The sequence below is a fragment of the Anomaloglossus baeobatrachus genome, chromosome 2 (assembly GCF_048569485.1).
Source record: "Anomaloglossus baeobatrachus isolate aAnoBae1 chromosome 2, aAnoBae1.hap1, whole genome shotgun sequence".
NCBI lineage: Eukaryota > Metazoa > Chordata > Amphibia > Anura > Aromobatidae > Anomaloglossus > Anomaloglossus baeobatrachus.
This window is the reverse complement of record NC_134354.1, coordinates 491,914,148-491,937,427: the sequence shown is the minus strand read 5'-3', so window position 1 is coordinate 491,937,427 and position 23,280 is coordinate 491,914,148. Positions and strand designations below refer to the sequence as shown.

General features: G+C 44.6%; 1 protein-coding gene across 4 annotated transcripts in view; it reads right to left on the bottom strand.

The window, feature by feature from the left end:
* The window catches only part of MAP4K4 (mitogen-activated protein kinase kinase kinase kinase 4), a 289,343-nt gene that overhangs the window by 130,126 nt on the left and 135,937 nt on the right, over positions 1-23,280 (bottom strand). For all 4 annotated transcript variants that reach the window (XM_075336472.1, XM_075336473.1, XM_075336474.1 and 1 more), the window contains exons 4-5: positions 3,935-4,060; positions 2,202-2,312 (exon numbers count right to left, since the gene is read on the bottom strand). In XM_075336472.1, coding sequence (XP_075192587.1) covers positions 2,202-2,312; positions 3,935-4,060 — 237 coding nt within the window. The remainder of the gene's footprint in view (positions 1-2,201; positions 2,313-3,934; positions 4,061-23,280) is intronic.

Below are 23,280 nucleotides of genomic sequence, written 5' to 3'. Positions count from 1 at the left end.
CTCCTGCCAAGCATGGAGACCGTGCTGGCTCCCACTTCAAGCCAGAGCCCAGGAGGGATGGTGAAGGAGCGCGGCATGTAAGGCTCCAGCCTTGGAAATCAACCTTAACAGCACCGCCGACACAGTGGGGTGAGAAGGGACATGCCGGGAGTCCAGACTTGGACCCGCTTTTCTTCAAACTCTTTCCAAAAATCAAAAAAATCAGATGAGAATGCATGTGTGGATGTATGCCTCCTGACATAAAGCGATAAACTGGCTAGATCTGGTTCTCCAGGGGGTGTATAAGCTCAGAGGGAGGAGCTACACTTTTAAGTGTAGTACTTTGTGTGTCCTCCGGAGGCAGAAGCTAAACACCCATGGTCTGGGTCTCCCATAGGAACGATAAAGAAATATATATATATATATCTATATATATCTATAAATCTATCTATCTATCTATCTATCTACACACACATACATATACACACAGTGAAAATTGTAAAACAAACTCCGCGTGTTATGTGCCCCTGTATACTCTTACTGGGTGACCTCTATGGTGAAGACCGGTGGCATATCCACCACACAATGAGCATACTGGGGATATAAAACGTCACAGCATAATTTTGATTTTACAAGGAAACTTTCCACCAAGTCTGGATGGCGCTTTTAACATCTCATCTACATGTACTATGATTTGCACACCAAATCTGCCTTGTCCGAATTCACACTAAAGCCCCCGTCACACATAGCGAGATCGCTGAAACGTCACAGGTTTTGTGACGTATCAGCGACCTTGCAAGCGATATCGCTGTGTGTGACAAGCAGCAGTCAGTGGGCCCCTGCTTCGAGGTCGCTGATCGTGACAAAACAATCAGGACTATTTTTGCTCATTGGTCTCCCGCTGTGCATCACGCATCGGAATGTTTGTACCAACGAGCGCGGGGCGGATTCAGTTACCTGCATTGCACTCCGGAGCGCTCACCTGAGCTCCGGGGTGCAGCCTAGACTGTACTGCGAGCGCTGAGTGATTGATTCCCCGGCGATTGCGGTTCAGTTCATGACAGCTGAAGACAGGCCGGGCTGATCTCCGATGCTCTCACCTGAACTCCAGAGATCAGCTCGGCCTGTCCGCAGCTGTTATGAACTGAACCGCAAGTGCCGGGGAATCAATCACTCGGCACTCACGGTACCCAGTCTGACGCTCAGAGCGCCCGTTCTGAGTAAGTAGGGAGCAGTCGTTACACGGGTCGCTGGTGGCTGATCTCTGATCGCTGTGGAGATTTGCCTGATTGACAGCTCACCAGCGACGTTCCAGCGATCCCTGCCAGTTCGGATCGCTGGTCGGAAGGCTGGTGCGTCGCTATGTGTAACGGGACCCTAAGCGTCAGCAACTGCCAACGGGACCAGAAAGCTTAAAGGAGTAGCCATCCTTATAATTTCTATTCTGTAAATCAATAGTACACATGAAAATAAGCAACTGTGTCATATCTTCTCAGAGGAATCGAATTTATTCTCCTCGTGGAATGGAGCAAATATTCCAATTCATGGATTAAATCTATTTCTATTGAAGAAAGATTTGCACATTAGTGATACAGGCGACGACAGTTGGACAGAGGGAGGAGCTACAGGCAGACAACTCTCTGCTGCAAGTTCTCCTGAACCGACAGTTACAGTTCTCCATAGAATGTTATGAGCACCAACTGTCATCTCCCATCTCACTAATAGAAAAATCTATATTCACTGACTGGTTTTACACGTAAATGGAGAATGAATGATCAGTCCAGAAGGAGAAAGAAGCAGACTTTTCTTATAAGATATATTACAAGGTTAACTATTATTTTTTTTTCCAGAAATCAAAACAGCAATTTATATAGATTGTTTAATATTTGCTATAGGAATGATAAATATGTATATATCAATAAAGAGGATGATTCCCAGCCTACAGCTAGTCTTTCATGTTCTTTGCTCAAAATATACAAATCAATGGGCAAATGCCATGTGTTTGTTCATAGTAGAGTATAGATCATTTACCCTCAGGATGTGACCTTTTACAGGGAAAGTTTTACATGAATGTAAGGTCTCCTTTATGCTGGTAAATGGAAGCAGAATCCTCCTTTTTAGAAGTAGCAGAGCTCTTAACCACATGATTAATATTTCATAGGTGGAAAAAAAAAAAAAACATGATGCAGCAGCATATAAGAAAGCAAGCACTTCATCCTCACCCTAAGGATTTCACGAGAGATATAAGCAATCCAATCTTCTTTCAAACTGTTCCCCTTCGTATTCTTCACCAGGTCAGTGATTGAGCCGGCCCCACAGAACTCCATGACAAGCTGAGAAAACATAAAAGCATTAGCGGAGTACAGCATGGCAAAGATATACAATAGAGGAAGATCCACACCTGGGTTAAAAAAAACTAAATCCACAATGGTTTTCTCATCTAATACAATGGTCATACTGATCCTATTACAGAGATCTGTGTAAAAATCTCCATGGCTGCCAGTCCAAATTTTGTAACCTCAGTTTCCATTAAATAAAGACTTTGGCTTCTTTTTTAGTGAATGTGAAAAAATGAAAGAAAAAAAAAACCCTTGTTCCAGAAGGATTTTTTTTTTTTGCGCTAACCCTACAACCATAACTGCTCGGAATGAAAACAGAGCGCCTAGACTAAATACTAACACAGAGATGATAAAACTCTGTAAATACTGGAGCTAATTTTCACTTTACGACAGCAGAAATGTGCCAAACGTAATAAAAGGCATGGGCATTAATGGAAGGATGCTATAGAGAAAGTCTGTCTTTACGTATAAAGTTTTCTAACAGATTGATGGCATTGAAATTTGCCCAATCAGACATTTACACTTATTTGCGTGACTTGTGATCCTCAGTCATTATAATATTCAATATTCGTTTTAAATCAAGTGGAAATGGTCAGGCAATTAAATAACCAATGTAGATTTTGTACCACATGGCTAGTACAAAATGATCAGAGTTGGGGTATCAGCGTATAAGGCAGTATGCCCACGCTGTGTTTTTGCCGTGTTTTTTTCTTGCAGATTTTAATCAATACTGCAAGAAAAAACGCATCCCAGCAAAATCTATGAGAAACCTGACTTGCTGTGCACATGTTGCAGATTTTTGTGCAGGAAAAAATTTGCAGCATGTCAATTGTTTCAGTGTTTTTTCCTGCATCTGATCACTGATCCACTGCAATGGACTATACCTGTCAGCAGTGCACTCGCAGCACTGACACTCACATCCAGCATGGTCTGTGAGGCAATACGTAGCTCAGTAACCTGGGGTCGTCATGCTGATGAGCCAGGGTTGCCACTGCAGCGATCGGGGCCCTTGTGATCGCATTACAGGTACCTGATCGCCAGGGAAAGCTAAGCCATTTCTCTCCCTGCTTCCGGAATGCTGCGATCACGATTGATCACAGCATTCAAGGGGTTAAACTAGGAGGAGCGGCTCGGGCACCACACCTGGCAGTGAGAGCCGGGTCTCAGCTGTAATATCAGCCGGCGACTCAGCAGTGATAGCGGGGGTGCAGCGCAGGAACCTCCGCGATCAACATGGCGTGAAAAAAACCTTGAAAAACACTGTGGGGGGGGGGGGGGGGTGGGAATGCAAAAGCAAAAAAATGCCTTTTTTTCTACTGTTGTTTTTTTCCTGTTTTTCCTGCCAAAACATGTACTTTTGTTGCGCAGAAAAATCTGCACACAAACCTGCTACGTGGGAACATGTGTCCCCTAGTAGTGTATAGTCCCGTACGCTGTAAGGCGCAAAGTCCCACACATTATGGAAGTAAATGGCATTCATAGGCAGCTATTGGCGTGATCAAAATAGAGATCGAGTAAAACTCTGCACATGTAAATGTATCTTTGCTATAATAGAGAAAGTTAAAAAAAAAAAAGAATCACATGAAGTGTCTAAATGATGTTGATATTCCGCTTACCCATAGCTGATCATCATGCCCTGGAGGGCTCTTCTTGATAAAAGCACCATAATAAGTGGCAATGTTTCGGTGATGGGAATATTTCTTCAGCATATTAATTTCCAGTTTGATTTCTTCTTCTTCATCCTTTCAAATAAAAATAAAAAAAATCCATGAAAAAAAATCATGAAATCACCCCCCCAAAAAACGTTATTTGGACTGGGGGAACTGTATTATAAAAGTACTTTTTAACGTCACTACGGCTTGTGGCTGTATTTCCAATATTATTATTAATTATTATTATTATTATACCATTATTACATGGCGCTTTACATGTGAATAGGAATATATATAGGGACAAGTAGAATAATCAAACAATACAATGCACAACAGGTACAGGAGGAGAGAGGACCCTGCCCGCAGGGATCACAGTCTATTGCAGGGATCACAGTCTACAGGGAATGGGTGAGGATACAGTAGATGAAGGTAGAGATGGTCGTGTGGCGCTATAGTGGACTGAGGGTTACTGCAGGTTGTAGGTTTGTCAGCACAGGTGGGTCTTCAGGTCCCTTTTGAAGCTTTCCAGTTAGTCTGGTGTGTTGGGGTAGAGACTTCCAGAATGTGAGGGATACACGGGACCAATCTTGGATGCGATGGTGAGAAGAGGAGATAAGAGGGCAGGAGAGAAGGCAAACTTGTGAGGATCTGAGGTTACATGAAGGTACATATCAACAGACTAGGTCACAGATGTATGGAGGAGACAGGTTCTGGATGGCTTGTTATGTTTATGGTTAAGGTTTTGAAATTCACTTGTTGGACAATGGGAAGCCAGTGAAGGAATTGGCAAAAAGGAGAGGTCGGGGAGTAGCATGGGAGACCGGTGGATTAGTCAGGCAGCGTAACTAAGGATAGATTATAGGGGTGCGTCAGGGTTAGAAAGGAGGCCTCAGAGCAGGAGCTGGCAGTATTCCAGGCAGGAGATAATGAGGACATGCACTACTGTTTTTGCAGAATCATGGTTAAGGAATTCACAAATCCAGGAAATATTTTTGAATATAAGTTACCAGGAGGTGAAGAGAGCTTGGATGTGTGGCGTGAAGGAGACGGCTCATGGATAGGTTTGTTGGGTGGGTGGGTTGAATGAGGAGGAGGAAAAAATAATGAATTCTGTTTTGTCCATCTTAAAGTTTTACAAATCGAGCAGAGAAAAAAGGATGAAATAGACAGAATTGTGGGATTCTGGTTAGTAAGGAGGCGAGATAAGGTCCAGAGAGGTAGATCTGCGTATTATCAGTGTAGAGATGATACTGAAAGTCTTAGGACTTTATGAGCTGTCCCAGGTCGAAGGTGTAAATGGAGAAGAATAGGGGTCTAAGAACTGAGCCTTGGGGGACACAATATTTCCTCTAACTTGAAGAAAGTCTTGCAGTTTAATAACTTTCAATATAACACTTGTTTTTTAATGTAACCTGGTGGAGTGAGTTTGCGACTTTTAACAAAGATACAATTCATAAATCTGGCATTAACGTTATTCGCATATTTATGCAAAAACATGGAGACCTTTTTAGGCTATGTGCGCACTTACCGGATTTTGCCGCGGATTTTTCGCGGATTTGCTGCATGTTTCGCTGCAGAAAATGTTCATAACATCTCTGCAGTGAATCACCAGCAAATCCTATGGAGAAAAAAAATCCTGTGCGCACTGGGCGGAATTTGACAGCTGCATGTTTTGCTGCGGGATTCCCGCAGCAAAAACAAGTGCATGTCACTTCTTTTCCGCACATCGCTGCGGCATTTCACTCCATTGACTCAATGTTAATCATGAAATCCCGCAGGGAATAACGCAGGCAGCAAATTCTGTGCGGTTCACTGCGTTTTGCTGCGTTATTCCCTGCGGTATTTCGCGGTTTACCTCCGGTAATGTACATCGCCTGTCTGCAGTTTTGCAGGGAAGTGATGTCATTACAGGAAGAGGAAGCCGTGCAGAGAGTAAACACACACACACACATCACAGACATAGACACATAGAACACACACACACATCACACACACAGAACACATCACAGACATAGAACACATAGACACAGACACATAGAACACACATAGAAAGAAAACGGAAATATAGAAAAAAAAGAACGTGGGCTCCGCTGTATATTCACCATCCAGCCGAGGTAAGCACACAGCGGCGGCCCGGTATCCTCAGGCTGGGGAGGGAGAGGGGCAGGGGTAATGTCCCCCGCCTCACTCCCCCTCCGGCAGCCGAGAATATCAGCCGCAGCTGCCCCGGCACTGTCGCATGCATTATGCGGCAATACCGGAGTGTCCTCGGCTCTTCTTGCCACCGTGTAGCAGTGGTGGCAAGGTAATACAAGGGGTTAATGGTGATGGGGGACCACCGCCATTAACTCCAGGCTTGATCATGGCAGCGTCTATGCGACAGCTGACATGATCAACCCGTAAGTAAAGTGAATAAAACACAGACACCGAAAAATCCTTTATTTTAAATAAAACCAACAAGCCTCGTTCACCATTTTATTAACCCCCCCCAAACAAAGCTCCGGCGTAATCCACAGGGTCCTGCATAATCCACAGCTCCGGCTCCGACGTCCTGCACTGCTGACATCCAGCCGCGATGTGTCACAGACACAGGCTGAATGCAGCAGACAGCAGAGGTAATTACCGGTCATTTCCCACGGCCGGTAATGTGAACTCACTGCCGACCGTGGGAAATGCAGCGATCTGTCCTCTATCTATCCCTCTATCTATCTGTCTGTCTATCTATCTATCCCTCTATCTATTCTTCTGTCTATCTACTATCAGAATTAAATGTATTTTTTTTTTTTTTTCTTCAATGTGCTTTATTGCATTGAATGCAATAAAGCACATCCCAACCCGCATGCGGCAAAACCGCGGCAATACCGCGAATAATACCGCGGTAAAACCGCGGCAAACCGCATGCGGTTTTCGGGTGCGGTTTCCCGCGTTTTTTTACCGCGGGTGCGGTAATCTTTGAGAGCATGCGGAATTTTCTCAAGAAAATTCCATTTCCCAGTGCGCACAGAGCCTTATACAAGAAATGGAGCCACAAAGCATTTGAAAAACTCCCACATTAAGTCCTGGACAGAGCCAGTTTCATCTATGGGACAGTGATCAGTGGAAAGCACAAGGCAGCAGTAGCCAGGCTCACGGCCGGGGCACAAGTTGGAGGTTTGTCATGGTTTGCCTTTTCACAATTTCCTGATGCCAGCAATCTGAATGAGAACCCTTAAGTCTCATGCACATGTACCGCCCTGTGCTCGGCCGCAGCTGAGCCGCTCGGATCCAAGCTCGTTTGGTGGGTGGCTCGAGTGCCTCCGCACCCGGGGGTCACGTTGCTCTGAAAGGGGTTTGGCGCTACGTGCAGGGACTTCAGTGGGGAGGTTCACGGCCGGGGCCGTGGTGTTTTTAGGGATTAAAGTTCGTGATGCCACCCATGGGTTGTGGTGAATGTGGACACCACCGCTGCCATTAACTAAGCTCCCGGGGACAGTGTTGTGCAGCCTGGTGTTGGCCCCTCCGTGGGCAGGGGGTGATGGTCCCGGGGCCCGATGATTGTGAGGTGAGGGCGTGTTAGTGCGGTGCGCGGCCCGAGGACACTGTTGTATTCACTTTGACAGATACACCGGAGTCTCTGGTAAACCAAAAAGGATGGTGGTTGGTACCCGCAGCCGGCTGCGCTGTGCCCCTTTCTCAGGTTGGTGGTTCCCGCCTTTCTTCTGCACCTCTTTAGTAGAAGTTGACTGCCTATATGCTTCAGCAACGGTAGTCCGCTCCCCGGCTTGATGTGTGTCGGGGAACCAGTTTGCCCGCAGGCGCTGGCCCGTGGGATCTCACTGCCTGGGCGGTGGCTTTCTATCCCCCTCGGTGGGCTGTTGCCGTCTTTCGGGTTTTGGGACGGGAAAGGACCTAAGGTCCAGACCTCAATCAGTAAATTCGACGTGGTCCAGTGGCTTCTGGACCTCGTTCTGGGTCTGAGTGTCCCTCCCGGTGCTCCGGTTTCCAGTTGGCTCCCCGGTTCGGTTCCGGCGGGCCACTACCCTGTCCCGGTCCCTTACGGTTCCACCAGCTGTCTTCCCGGCTCCTGCAGGTGGCAACCACCATCTGCCTCCTTGCCAGAGGTGACTGGGCTCCAACCCAGACACCTGGTGTTAGACTGTGGCAGACCTGGACACAGGTCTGCACTTTAATTCCACTCCACTGTACAGACTAAACAGAACTAACACTGTGCTCCCCACGGGGAACTGACAACTCCACTGTTTTTCCTGCCTCAGGGCCGGTGTACTCCTCGGTGGGCGTGGCCAACCGCCTGGCTCCGCCCCCTGGTGTGAACATCAAACCCTGAGGGAAGTGACAAGGGTTTTTGCAGGTTGGCTGCTGTCACCTTATTAGGGGCTGGTGTTTGTGCAGGGGGTCTACCTATGACTACCTGGCTAGTCCAGGGCGTCACACACACATTGCTCATTTTCTCTAAGCTGCAGATGTCACTCATAATAACTGAGTGGGAAAAATCTGCACCAAAAAACGCATGTAAAAACACACCGAAAATGTAGCAAAAATTCGCTTTTTTTGAAGTTGAATATTTCCTGCCAAGAGGATGAAGAAATTTCTCCAACTAAATACTCAATGTGTGCACACAGCCGTATGGACAACTTATCTAGCTTTTAGGTTAGTCTAACCACAAACCACCTCAATGGCAAAAAATAAATAATCTTGCTGTAGTTAAAAGGGACCGTCAGCAGGTTTTTGATATGTAAACGGAGAGCAGCACAGGGTAGGGGCTGAGACCCGGATGCAGGAATGTGTCTTGTCACATTCAAGGCAGAGAAAATGGACTGAATCATAACTGCACCAAGTAGTCCAGAAAGTGACATCATTGGAATCAGGATCTCTGTTCCTACATCATGCTGTTCTCAGATTACATTACAAAAACCTGCTGACAGATTTCTCATTAGATTTAGTAGAACTAGCCCAAACCACATACTGTATATGTATGCTAGTCTTCTAAGGCTATGTGTCCACGGTAGAATGTTGCTGCAGATTTTTCTGCATGAAAATCCGCGACTTTCCCGGCAAATCCGCACCTTTTCAAAAGGTGCGGATTTGCCGCGGATTTACCGTGGAATTGCCACGGATTTTGGTGCGGATTTATTTTTTTTTTCCCCAATTCTATAGCCAAAATCCGGATCAAAATCGCAACAATAATTGACATGTTGCAGATTTTTCCGGATCAAAATCCGCTGCGAAAAAATCCGCAGCTTGGGCACAGCATTTCCAAAATGCCATAGAAATGGCTGGGAAGTGCCGCTGCTGCAGATTTTCGGAAAATCCGAGGCTTTTCCGCGAGAAATCCGCGGCAAAATCCACGCATTTTCCGCAGCGTGGACACATGGCCTAAAGGTGTAGATTGAGTTACATTTGAATATTGTGTGTTGCTGTATTCGTGAGTAATAAGCCTTTAAATGTAAATGCGGCATTCAGTACCCTGGGCGTGACAAAGCACGTAACAAGCCTCTGCCTCCTGAAGCAGTTTCTCTGTCCACACCAACCTCGCTGCGCTGTGTGTTGTCAGGCAGGGAAATAACAGTGACCCGTCAATCAGGTTTAGGCTATGTGCGCACTAGAAATGTCATGTTTCTCAAGAAACTTTGAGACATTCTGGGAGCTGAAGATTCTTGCATCTGCGGAAAAAATCCGCACCAAATTCGCGGCAAAAACGCATGCGGATTTGCCGCGGATTTGCCACGGATTACCCGCGGATTTTTCCCTGCGGATTTTTATGAATGGATAAGTGCAAATCCGGGGGTAATCTGCAGGAAATAATGAACATGCTCATTTTCTCAAGAAAGTTTCTCGAGAACATTTTCTCAAGAAACTTTCCTTGAGAAAAATCCGCAGTGTGCGCACACCTATTTTTTTTTTTCCATAGGTTTTGCTGGGAAATGTCTGCAGAAAGATTTAACACCTTTCTCAAGAAATTTCCACAGCAAATCCGCGGGTAAAACGGTCTAGTGCGCACAAAGCCTAAAGATGCTAGTCTTAAGTAGGGAATAAAGCTCTGGAAGCAAAGGCTCAGGAAATGCTCTGTGAAGTCCAGCAGACTTAAAAGGGATATTCCCATCTCCATGATCCCATACCAATATGTAGTAGGTATAATAAGAATATTGGCCCATACCGCCATTTAAAAATGTAGTTTACTTTTCCTGATTAAGATCAATCTCCCCCCTCCTCCCTACCCCCCCAAACTGTGTATATGGGCAGGCAGGTCTAAGAAGAATTAAAGTGGATTTACAGTTTAATCTATGGTTGCCTTTTTCAATCATATGCATACAAGTCATTAAAGGGGTATTCCCATCTCCAAGATCCCATCCCAATATATAGATCTAATAATAATAATAATAATAATAATAATAATAATAATAATAATAATAATAATAGCAAATACCTCCAATTAGAAATCTAGTATAGTTCTCCTGATTTGCTAGGTCACTTACCTCATGTGCACGGCATTGCAGCTTAGGTATCTATGGTTATGTCTACAAGCAACTAACTCACTAGTAGCCGTAACCATGGATACCTAAGCTGCAATGCCCTGCATATGAGGTAAGAGACATGGATATATCAGAACTATACTACATTTGTAATTTGAAGTATTTTCTAATATTATATTATTATTATTATTATTATTATTATTATTACTAGCTGTAGTACCCAGGCGTTGGCCGGGATAGTAACTGTCTCTCGGATTTTTTGGAGTGTAACTGTAAAGCGCAGGGTTAAATTTTCCTGTCAAAATTTAGTCTATGACATTACCTGGGTCACATGGGGTGTCTGTGCAAAATTTTGCGATTGTAAACGGTGCAAATTCCTTTAGCGGACACACACACACACACACACACACACACACACACACACACATTGAGCTTTAGCTATTAGATCACACCTACTACATATTGGGATGGGATCTTGGGGATGAGCATAAACCTTTTATGAAATATGCATATGAATCAAAAAGCTAATTACTTGGAAATGCAACAATAGATTGAACTGTAAATCCATTTTATTTCTTCAAAAACCTGCCTGCCTGTATAAGAAGTGTGCGGGGTTGATCTGCCAGGAGACTGAGAACCACCCTTCTGGAGATTATGTCCAGTTGACCATACACAAGAAATAACGGTCTGTCAAACCAACAGCAGCTATATCTCATGACTGTCCTACATAGGCTTAACCAAGCGGTCATGCGCCTTCAATGGGTATAGAAGAGAAAGCCATTACCATACATTTTGTACTTCTTGTGAAAACAAAAGAACGAGCTCGGAAATCTTTACTGCCAATAACTTAAAGGAGTTGTCCGACATAAACTCAAAAATGTTTGTTAAGCTAATCTGTGCTGTATTGTCATATAAATCACCCCTACATTGTTATTTTTTGTTTTCTGACTTTTGTTCTTCTTGAATTATCCCTTTATTCTCTGCAGCTCTTTGTTTACATTCAGCTCCAGCAAACATGACCACTTCCTGTGCTGAACCTCAGTCAGAGCTGTCACCGCCCAGCCTCAGTGTCCAGCCCCACCCCAGTGTCCAGCCTCGCCTCCTGCCCGCCCTCTGCACATTCATTCCCTGTCAGTATTCTGCCTCAGCACTGATCTGCTATCACTCTAGCATTGGAAATAACAGCCCCACATCGAACTCTGCACCCCCCACCACATCGTAATCTGCACCCCCCACCACATCGGGCTCTGCACACCCACCACATCGGACTCTGCACCCCATGTGACAGTCTCCGGACTTTAGCCGGCTCATCCCGAATGCCCTGGTGCGGTTGCAATTGGGGTAATAAGGTATTAATGGCAGCCCATAGTTGTCACTAAGTCCTAGTTTAGTCATGGCAGGCATCTATGAGACACCCCCATTACTAATCTGCAAGTGAAAGTAAATAAACACGAACACCCAAAAAATCCTTTATTTGAAATAAAATACAAAAAAGACCCCTCTTTCACCACTTTATTAACCCCAACACAATCCTCCAGGTCCGACATAATCCACACGAGGTCACACGACACTTCCAGCACTGCTACATCAGACACTCACAGCCAGCGTCCATAGAGCACAACCGCTCGCTGTGAGCTCGACACAGCAACTGAAGTGAGTTGCGCTATCAGCGGTGATGTCACTCACGTGAATTGAGGTCACAGGTGAGTCCTTCACCTGTGACTGCAAATGAGGCCGTGACAAAGAGACAGAGCCGCGCGATAACAATGAACTCGGTTAAACCTCTGACGTCACAACTGCGGGCCCCGCACTATTGCCTGTGTTGCGACACTTACGTCAGAGGTTCACCAGAGTTCATTCTCATCGCGCCGCTCTGTCTCTGTCTGCTACCAGCGGCCAGTCAGGCGCTATGGTGCTGCTGTGACAGAACAGGGATGTAGCAGAGCTGAATCGCCGTGGGACTGCACTGTCAAAAATGCATGCAAAACGCATTCAAGACACAAGCGTTTTGGATGCATTTTTTTTGTCAAACGCAGAGTTTACAGTTGTCAGTCTGCTAGAGGGTGCATTTTTTTTTGTCAAAATCAAGAACGCAGAGTGCGAACATACCCTAAAGACATCACAGTCATCACTGTCCCCATTGATTGTTAGCCATTCCCATTCTCCGGTCAAGCGACAAGATAGATAAGAGAAAAATACCCAGAATGCCTTTCTATAGTACAAAAAAAATATAACAAAAGGCTAGGTTCACCCTAACGTTTGGAGTCCTGTTTATCTGTTCTGTTCTACCAGAAGCTCTGGTGGTCCTAGCAGTCTCTGGCCACTTAAGGCTGCAGTGCCCGCATCTGTTAAAGCTACTAGCCTTAGTGCTCAGTGTTGCGTTATGTTGCCACCAATGTGGCTACTAATTGGCAGCTTCAGTCACACGCTAGCCACTTATAAACAAAGACCAGGAAGATCACACTGGATCAGTAATCCCTTTAATGAATTCATCTGTTCCAATACTTTTCCAGGCTTAGAATTTTGCTTCCTAAATTAATAACTGGTCACCCACAGTATTCGCACACTTATTGTAGTTACAAAACAGAACAACATTTATTGAACAAATGTACTTCAATCTGGCGGGGGCATCAGAGAGCAGGGCTACTCGGGTGACCCCCTCCACCTGATTGTAAGGGGAGACAGGAAGGATTACAAACACCATATGCTCATATTTTTCAAAGTCTTAATGCTCCTGAAATATGATCCTCCTGTCAAAGCCTCCCTTCATTGTCGCCTCCTCTCTGCACTTGGCACAGCTTCAAAAGGTAATCTGGTGTTACAGCTAAACACACAGTTTAAGAAAAAATATATTAAAGTGAAAAATTATTAATAAACTACATAGAAATACTTTTACTAATATAGATACATACACATTGTACATAGGTATAGTATACACACTTGACATTTCCTGCAGGTAAATCCCTTAACCTGTAGCTTACAACAGTATGGATTAGGACTAAGGACACAAGATGTCTGAAACGCGAACCATCTGACTATTGTCCCTTTATGGTTTTTATAATGCGGAACCTGCAATGATATCTTTTTAATGTATACTCAATAAATTGATAATTTAATTTATGGACTTGGATGCTGGAAAACCTCTCCTTTCTTCAGATCCCATAGACAGGCCGGCTACATTATCCGTGCACCGTCCCTCTCCTCTGGTCTCCATTCAAGTCTACAAGGGTGAGCTGGATTTTTCTATATTTTTTCTATAGTATTAACACACACTGTGGTGAAACGTAAACCGCTGACTTCCATTGTGGGTCTTTGATGTGCTCTCAGGCTAAGGGTACCGTCACACTTTAGTGACGCTCCAGCAATCCCACCAGCGATCTGACCTGGTCAGGATCGCTGGTGCGTCGCTACATGGTCGCTGGTGAGCTGTTATCAGGCAGATCCCACCAGCGACTAGTGACCAGTCCCCAGCGACGCGTGGAAGCGATGCTGCGCTTGGTAACTAAGGTAAATATCGGGTAACCAAGCGCTTGGATACCCGATATTTACGTTGGTTACCAGTGCACACCGCTTAGCGCTGGCTCCCTGCACTCCTAGCCAGAGTACACATCGGGTTAATAAGCAAACCGCTTTGCTTATTTACCCGATGTGTACTCCGGCTACTTGTGCAGGGAGCCGGCACTGACAGCCCGAGAGCGGCGGACGATAGTAACCAAGGTAAATATCGGATAACCAAGCAAAGGGCTTCGCTTGGTTACCCGATATTTACCTTGGTTACAGCTTACCGCAGGCTGCCAGACACCGGCTCCCTGCTTCCTGCACATTCAGATCGTTGCTCTCTCGCTGTCACACACGGCGATCTGTGCTTCACAGCGGGAGAGCAACGTCCAAAAAATGAACCAGCACTGTGTGTAACGAGCAGCGATTTCACAGCAGGGGCCAGATCGCTGCTCAGTGTCACACACAGCGAGATCGCTAATGAGGTCACTGGTGCGTCACAAAAACCATGACTCAGCAGCGATCTCGCTATGTGAGAAGTTCCCCTAAGGCTGTGTGCACAGTGCGTATTTATAGTGAGTTTTTATGCGTTTTTGAGCACAGATTTGTCACAAAACTGCATGCAAGTCTTTGTCAGCAATGTCAATGAGAATCCTGAAGTGTTGTGCACATGTTGCTTTTTTCCCAGATTTGCAGCAGAAAATAAACTGCAGCTTGTCAGTTCTCTCAGCATTCTTCCATGCCAAATGCCTGAAAAATGCACTTAATTTGAATGCAAAACAAAAAAAAAAAACAAACAAAACCAAGGCAAAACTGCATGCATTTTTTTCTGCCAAGAGATGCAGATTTAGTGCAGATATTTCGCATATACCCTAAATCTGCATCTTTTCTGTCAGATAATAGCAGTTATTCATCATTCTGATTTTAACAGCAGTTGGTAGAGCTCATACGGCATTAACTGAAATGCTTCTGCCATTCTCTGACAGCATAATTTATAGCACGCGGCACTAGAGGCGTGCCAGTCCACATGGCCATCGTACTCACATAATACAAGCTGTACACCAACTATGATACATTGTATCAAAGTCTCATATCTTCAGTGCTGTCCCATGAAAAGATCTAAAAAAAAAAAAAAAAAAAAAAAAATAATAGTACTAAAAATATGAGGGGTGTACTCATATTTTTGGAACTATTGTATTAGAACTTTTCATGGGACAGCACTGATCCTTACCAGCCGGACACAGGCGCGGAAGTGCCGAAAAACTAATGATTCTTAAGCAACAGCATGAACAAGACCGGCGAGGGTGGAAACGTTGTTTTGTCACATTTCCCAGCACCTTTTTTTGTCCAGCATAAATAGTATATGGAAAATATAAAAAAAGAAACACAAGTTTTTCTTGTATCCACAACAAGACAGTGCGGTGATCTTACAGACCCACATTGTGACAAAGGCAGCCATCAAATGAAGTTACAAGTTACTGAGCTCTTCATGGACTTACAATCACCTATTACCAATGTGTGCCATGGAAGTTACATACAAATCAAAAAAGGTCCCTGGAGCCTCTGTTAGGAGTCTCGATACAGAAAATAGCCAGATATCCCTCCGGGAAGGACCTAGCCAAGGAGTGGCGCTTTTTAGGAGACCACCATATGAAGTGGCCCTTTTAGTCAATATCCAACTCTTTGACAAGTTTAAAGATATCACAAGGGAAATACCAAGGCCAAATAATGGAAGTTACATGACTGCACGATTGTGCCAGTCATGTCCATTACATGAATGGGAGACAGGGAAGTCACATCTAATAATGCCAGCCAGACTGGTAGGTAGAATGCCCCGATCTTATTCATTGAAGGCCACATGCCGAGGTATCAGTAGATGTGAGCAAAACCAGGATGACCATTAAAGTGGAGCATGTGGCTTTTCCCAGCAGTTTTGGGTCACTTTTCTCTGCTGACTTTAATTTGCCAAACTCCTGCTTAAAAATAGCTATCACATCACTTCATGGTGGTCGCTCTGTAAGAATTTTCTACAAAGTCTGAGCTCTTATTTTGGGTCAATTAGCTTAGTGCTGTAGTGATCAGATAAAATGTTTCTCTGACAGTAAAGGCCCCGTCACACACAGCGAGATCGCTAACGAGATTGTTGTTACGTCACCGTTTCTGTGACGCCGCAGTGATCTTGTTATGTGTGACACCTACCAGTGATCAGGCCCCTGCTGTGAGGTCGCCGGTCGTTGCTGAAGGGTCCGGACCATTTTCTTCAAAGGTGATGTCCTGCTGGGCAGGACACATCGCTGTGTTTGACACCTAACAATGACCTCCTATACAGGTCGCTCATCGTTTCTGCGTCGTTGGTAAGATCTGACTGTGTGACATCTCACCAGCGACCCTTATCAGGTCGCATTGTTTTCGGGATCGCTGGCAAGTCGTTAAATGTGACGGGGGGGCTAAAGTCTACAGCCTATATTCCTCCTGCACATAGCGTACGTCGGGATGCCATGCATGGGCTCTTGTGTGGTCTTATGTACAAAACAGGAGCCTAACAGAACACAGGATAAGAGGTGTATTTAAACTGTCCAGTCTGTCACCTCTCAGGCTGGCTTTGGACCTGGGTGTCCAGATAAGAGAGCTGACGGCCATCTTCCAGAGCACCTTCCCATAGACATGTATGTTCTGGCATCTTAATTTAATAGGGAGAACAACTACTGGCTGACTCTTCAATCCAAAACGCCTAATATTTTCTTCTGCCGGTAGGGAAACCAAAAGTAGTAAGCCTACATCTATACTGTGAGGGAGACATATGGACAGAAGTAACTGCAGTCAAGGATCATATTATTGCACAAACAACCAAAGAGCAAGCAATAATAAAGTTACAAAAAAATAAACATCCAATTGTTAAAGAAGTTTTATTTGAGAGCTCAGTCCCAGAATGTGTCCCCAGGAGGGGTCGGTGCCATATGGCACAGTAATTCCCCTGTCACCTGGGAGCCCGTTCTAATCCTTCTCTCCAAGCACTCTAGGAGTCGCTCCGCAGTGCAGGGAATACACCCCATCCCAGGTGTGAGCAGATTACTAGGAGGATTGACCTACTGACTACATCAACGCTGTGCATTTAGATTATAGCAGTCTGGCCGAGGTCATGCTGGGATAAAGGGAAGCAGACACACAACAGAGCCTCAGTTAATGTCTTTCCTTGCTACAAGAGCCAGACCAAAATTATTTGCTGCTTCAGTGTAGGAGTTGGCAGGCTTCAGCCAACTACTGTTAATCATTTCTTTCCCTTCCTTCAATCCATACTGCAGTACTGTGTAACCGAAACAAGCCTGGGATAGCAAGACTGACAAAATGCTTCAGTGGCAGGATTCTCTGGTACAGGGCCTCCACCGCCGCAGCATTAATCGCCCATGCTCCACAATGAAGTCAGTGGTCACAACTGCTCTTCACCACCCTCAACAAAACTTTAGGTCACAAGAGCAAAATGTCAAGTCTATGAAACCTTCAGTTACGCCATACTTTTATGTTGTTGAGGTTCACTATGAGGTGTGATGTGACTGAAGAGTGACAAATTGGGAAATGCCACACGGGTAATGCTTGGGAATAAACTACCAGCCATCAGCAGAAAATCATCTAGGATTAGATCAGCTTATGTTCAATGGATTTTTTAAAATAATTTTTTTTACATATCACATGTTACAATTTTCACTCTGGCCACTGGGGCTTTTTGTATACTTCCTTTTGTTTCAGGAAACAACACATGTACATAGCCACAATGGTCAGACCCCAAACAAATCTTTTGTCTCGAAGCATCTAACGATCATGTGCAAATGTCATTGTGAGGAGGGTGAGCAGGGTCAGTGATCATATCACCTATTGTGTGTGGTGGACCTTGTGTCATCAACTGTGTGTAGAGGTGTTACCAGTCATTGTAATCCCCCCTTTACTGATAAACTTCCTGCAAACAGGAAGGGCCAGTCTAAAAAAGCCCTAGTGGCCAGGGTGAAAATTGCAAAATTTATTTTTATTTATTTTTTTTTTATAAAGATCAAGATGGGTGAGGGATGTTCACATCAGCTCACCAGATCCAAGCAAGAAGCCCACAATGAGAACCTTGGGGTGACAAAAAAATGAAAAAAAAATAATATCCAGCTCCCACAGAAAAAAAAGCATGTGTATGTGTGAGTGAGTGAGTGAGTGAGTGAGTGAGTAAGTATGCATGCACCCTAAGGGCCAAGCGATTTTTCATTTATGTGTTTAGTTTTTTTCCTTCCCTTCTTCCAAGAGCTATAGCTTTTTATTTGTCAGTCAATATAGCCATATGAGGGCACTTTTGTATGTCACCATTCATTCTACCACTTTGTGTACTGGAGAATGGGGGGGGAATGCCAAGTGTGACAACATAAAATAGGAAAAGAAAAAATTAAATTCTGCTATTGTTTTTATTTGGGGGGGGTGGGGGGGTATTTACAGTGTTCTACACTTTTTACCATAAAACTGACCTTGAGGTATGATTCTGCCAGTCATCAGAATGATTACATAGCTACCAAACATTTATAGTCTTAATTTTAGCTCAGTGGTGAAAAAAAATCAGATCTCTTAGAGAGAAGAAAAAAAAAAAAAGTTACCGTAAGCCTCGTGTCACGACTTTGAGAACCCGAACAGTCTCCATTTTTGGGATCCATTTTTGCTGCGGCTGAAAAACTAATTTTGGGGCGTTGATTTTTTTTTCCTTGTTACAGAGTCTGCCGACTGGATACATTTATTTTATATTTTCATAGATCTGACATTCATTTTAGTATCATCGGTTTTGGTTTTTTTTCTGGTACGTGACACACTGATGCCATCTGTGTGCTGTCCGTATTTGACCCATACGGACTGTAAAAAACTGATTGTGCTCCACATGTGGAGCACACGGACACACAGATGGCCCACATGGACACATGATCCATATGAAACACGGATGTGTGAAGAGCTCCACTAACTTTAAATTAGTATGAGCGTTAAAGTGTGTCTGGTACGTGTGAAAACGGACACCACACGCACAGGAAGCACGGACGTGTGACGGGGCCTTAGCCTTGTGCGCACGCTGATTTTGTGTTTTTGGGTGCAGGTTGTGGTCCTAAACTGCATGTATGACCTTCCCCAGCAAAGTCTATGAGAAATCCGAAAGGCTGTGCTCACGTTGCTTCTTTTTTGCCTGCAGTTTTGGTTGCAGAAAAAAAAAAAGCTGCATGTCACTTCTTTTCTGTGTTTTTTTCCCCGTGTTTTGCCATTGACAATGTAAAAACAAAAACAAAAAAAAACAAAAAAAACACCTTTATGCGGTTTTTTTCCGCCAGGGGGTGAGTTTTTCGCTGGAGAAACAAAACTGCAATGTGCACACATACCCTAAAATGGGTTTTCCAGAAAGAAAAGGAGAATGCTGCAAAAAAATGAGAATGCTGCTTCATACAGTGAAATTCACATGACACATGAGAATAGTGACCGAGGAGTCCGCAGATTTTGACAGGACTAGGTGACTATCTTATGAACGCCTCAGAAGAGATTCTGATGTATGTAAAGTGCTCTGGAAATAATGGCGCTATATACGTGAATAAATATTATAGATTCTGGTAGGAAAAAGTAGTATTAGGCATGTTGACCCCCCTCCCTCCAACCCTGACTTTTTTGCTTGTGGAGTTAGGCTAGGTTCACACACTGCGTTTTTTGACACTGCGTTTTTGTGCGTTTTTGCGGCAAAAAACGCACAAAAACGCACCCGCGGCAAAAAACGCACGCGTTTTGCCGCGTTTTTTTGCTGCGTTTTTGCTCATTGCGTCTTTATGCGTTTTTTATCAGTGAACAAAAAACAAAAAGGTCTGATGTAATTTCCTTCTTCAACGTGTTCTTCATTCTCCACTAGTGTATGCAGAAGAGCAGACAGCTGCAGAACTACAAGGCTCAGCATGCTCCATCCAATAGTGTATGCAGGAGAGCAGACAGCAGCTGCAGAACTACAAGGCTCAGCATGCTCCATCCAATAGTGTATGCAGAAGAGCAGACAGCTGCAGAACTACAAGACTCAGCATGCTCCATCCAGGACTGTATGCTTGAGGGAGAGTCAGGGGGAGCAGACCTACAAGGCTCAGCATCCTCCATCCAATAGTGTATGCAGGAGAGCAGACAGCAGCTGTCGAACTACAAGGCTCAGCATCCTCCTTCCAGGACTGTATGCAGGATTTCTTTGCCCCCCCCCCAAACAAAAAAAATGACGTGGGCTTCGCCATATTTTTGTATGCTAGCCGGGTACAGCAGGCAGGTACGGGCTGCCCCCCCCCAACCCCCAGCTGCCTATTTGTACCCGGCTGGGAACCAAAAATATAGGGAAGCCCTTTTTTTTTTTATTTCATGAATTTCATGAAATAATTTAAAAAAAAAAAAAAAAAAAAGACGTGAGCTTCGCCCAATTTTTGAGTCCAGCCGGGTACAACTAGGCAGCTGGGGATTGGAATCCACAGTGCAGGGTGCCCATGCTTTCTGGGCACCCCCCGCTGTGAATTGCAGTCCCGCAGCCACCCCAGAAAATGGCGCTTTCATAGAAGTGCCATCTTCTGGCGCTGTATCCAACTCTTCCAGCTGCCCTGATGCCGGGTGGCTCGCTGGGTAATAATGGGGTTAGGGCTAGCTGTATAGCTGGCCCTAAGCCCAAAATTCATGGTGTCACGCCAATATTAGACATGGCCACCATGAATTTCTAGTAAAGATAAAAAAAAAAAAAAAAAACAACACACAGAAAAATATTTTTATTAGAAATAAAACACAACACAATTAGTGACTCCATCTTTATTGAAATAAAGAACCCCCCTCCACAGTAATCCTGGGTCAAGGGTCCCGCGCCATCCAATCCGGATCCAATATCATCTGATCGGTTTGCTGGAAGGTAAAGCGATCAGATGATATATGTCAGGATCAAGTGCCTGAATCACAGCAGCTGATTGTATAAAAGCCGATTATACAATCAGCTGATGCATCGGTGCAAAAAAAAAAAAAAAATACTCACTTATGTGCTGATTACCGGCAGCTCCTGGAGCGATGGGGCGGGAGTCTGATCCCGTCCGATCGCTGCAGCAGCTGCCGGTAATCAGGGATGAAGTCTCCTGACGCATCCGCTGATAGGTGAAGCCGGCCGGCCGCTGGTGTTAGCCCGAGACTTACGATCACCTGATGCGTCAGGTGACTGCATCAGGTGATCCATCGCCAGGTCCTGCATCTATCGCACTGCCCGGGGAGACTGCACACACCTGGAGCGGCGATACCATGAGAGGAGCTGGGAGCGGGCATGGCACCGGGAGGCTGCAGACAGGTGAGTATAACTTTTTTTTTCTACTGTTCACTTTTGTTTTCGCAGCCGCTTCCACCTCCCGCCCAGACATGGCGCCGCACGGCAGCATACATGCCCAGGACTGGAGGTGGAAGCGGCGGTGACGGTACCGGGAGGATTCACGCTTCTGTGTTTACTGACAGAAGGAATCCTCTTCCTGTACACGTCACTTTACTACCCACCTATAGCTGCGTTTTTGGTCTTAGAAACGCACCAAAACGCAGCTATTTGCGTTTCTCATTGCGTCTTTCAACATCCCATTGCACTCAATGGATGAAAAGCGCAGTGAAAAACGCGGGAATAATTGACATGCTGTGTTTTTGTGGCACCACAAAAACGCAGCTGAAAAAAAACGCTGTGTGCAGACAGCAAAAATGAAAACTCAGACTTTGCTGGGGAAGCAAAGTCATGCAGTTTTCTGAGCAAAAACGCACCCGAAAACTGCGCAAAAACGCCGCGAAAAACGCACTGTGTGAACTTACCATTAAGGGCCGTTTCACACGTCCGTCATTTTGCTGGATCCAGCATACATGCAATGCAGTACAGTATATTCATTTACAGTGGAAGCGCAACACCATGCGGTTGTGCGCTTCATGCACAACCACATTTGTCCACATGGTGTCGCACTTCCACTGTAAATTAATGTACTGTACTGCATGCGTGCTGGATCCAGCGAAATGACGGGTGTGTGAAACGGGCCTAAACTGCCGCAGAAGGTATTTGGAACAGCCTACTGCGCTCTCCCATGTCCAGTTGAACTGAGCATTCATGTGTACAGTGAGTGGGGAATGAAGGGGAGGGGGGGGGATGTATTGGGGACAGAGACTAGAAATGTTGGACAAAGCAGAATTTGGCTCACAGCAGGACAGAACAGGTGATAAGAGTTTACTTTACAGCAAACAGGGCTCTACCAATCAAATAATCATTCTTATTAATATACCCATAGTGCATATGGTGACGGAGGAGCAATTTCTGTGAAATGTTTACCCAAAGCTTTCCTACATATACAATTATGAAACATGAAATACATATTCAATCTGTTAGAAGGTATTGATTACAAGAATATATACAAATTAAGGACTCTGAAAAAAAAAACCACAAAAGAAGACTAAATCAATGTGACACAAACACTTAGAAGAGACGGCTTAATCCTCTCTCCTTGTACAAATTGACAGACGTGATCAACATGTCAGCTTGGTAAGAATAGTGATTTGCGGGAGGAAAAAAAATAAAAATAAAAAAAAAAAAATCAGCAGTGAAATAGTTCGTATACCAACTAAAATAACAGAGAAAGCCATGGAGGAAAAAAGATGTGCAGTGGAAATCATCTCTTTCAATGGTAAAGAGATAATTATTATCTCTAAAAGCCCAAATGATTGTACAGCGCAGTAGGGGTAGTGGGACCCTTGGAGGGGCAGGAGTAGTAATTAAGCATAATTTGCATTTCAAAATAGCCAGGATTACAAAGAGACAGAAGAAAGACATTGACTCCAAAAATACACTTAACATCATAGTATAAGCTGCACCGCAGAGCATTCCTATCTACACAGCAATGGCTGGATACACCACCACAGGACAGCACAAGGGTCATGGCATGCCCAAGTGTTTTACTACATCAGCTTCCTTCTGGGATTTGCCATTAGAGCAGGAATATGGCAGGGTCATTATTAATAGTTTGGGAAAGAAAAGAAAAAATCAACTATCTTCCTAAGATACAACATCTGCCCAACAGGGCTGTGGAGTCGGCAAGCCAAACCTGTGACTCAGACTCCTCAATTTCCCTTGCACCGAATCCGACTCCCACATATATTGCTTATAGTTAAGTGAAAAATGTATTGTAGTACAATGTGAACAGCACACAGTTTTTCATGATACAATAATCAAGATATATAGATAGAACATAAAATATATTTATTGGAATACAACTTTAGAACACAAGTCCTCTGGCGCCTGGCAGTCCTGTAGGCCAAAACAAAACAAACCAA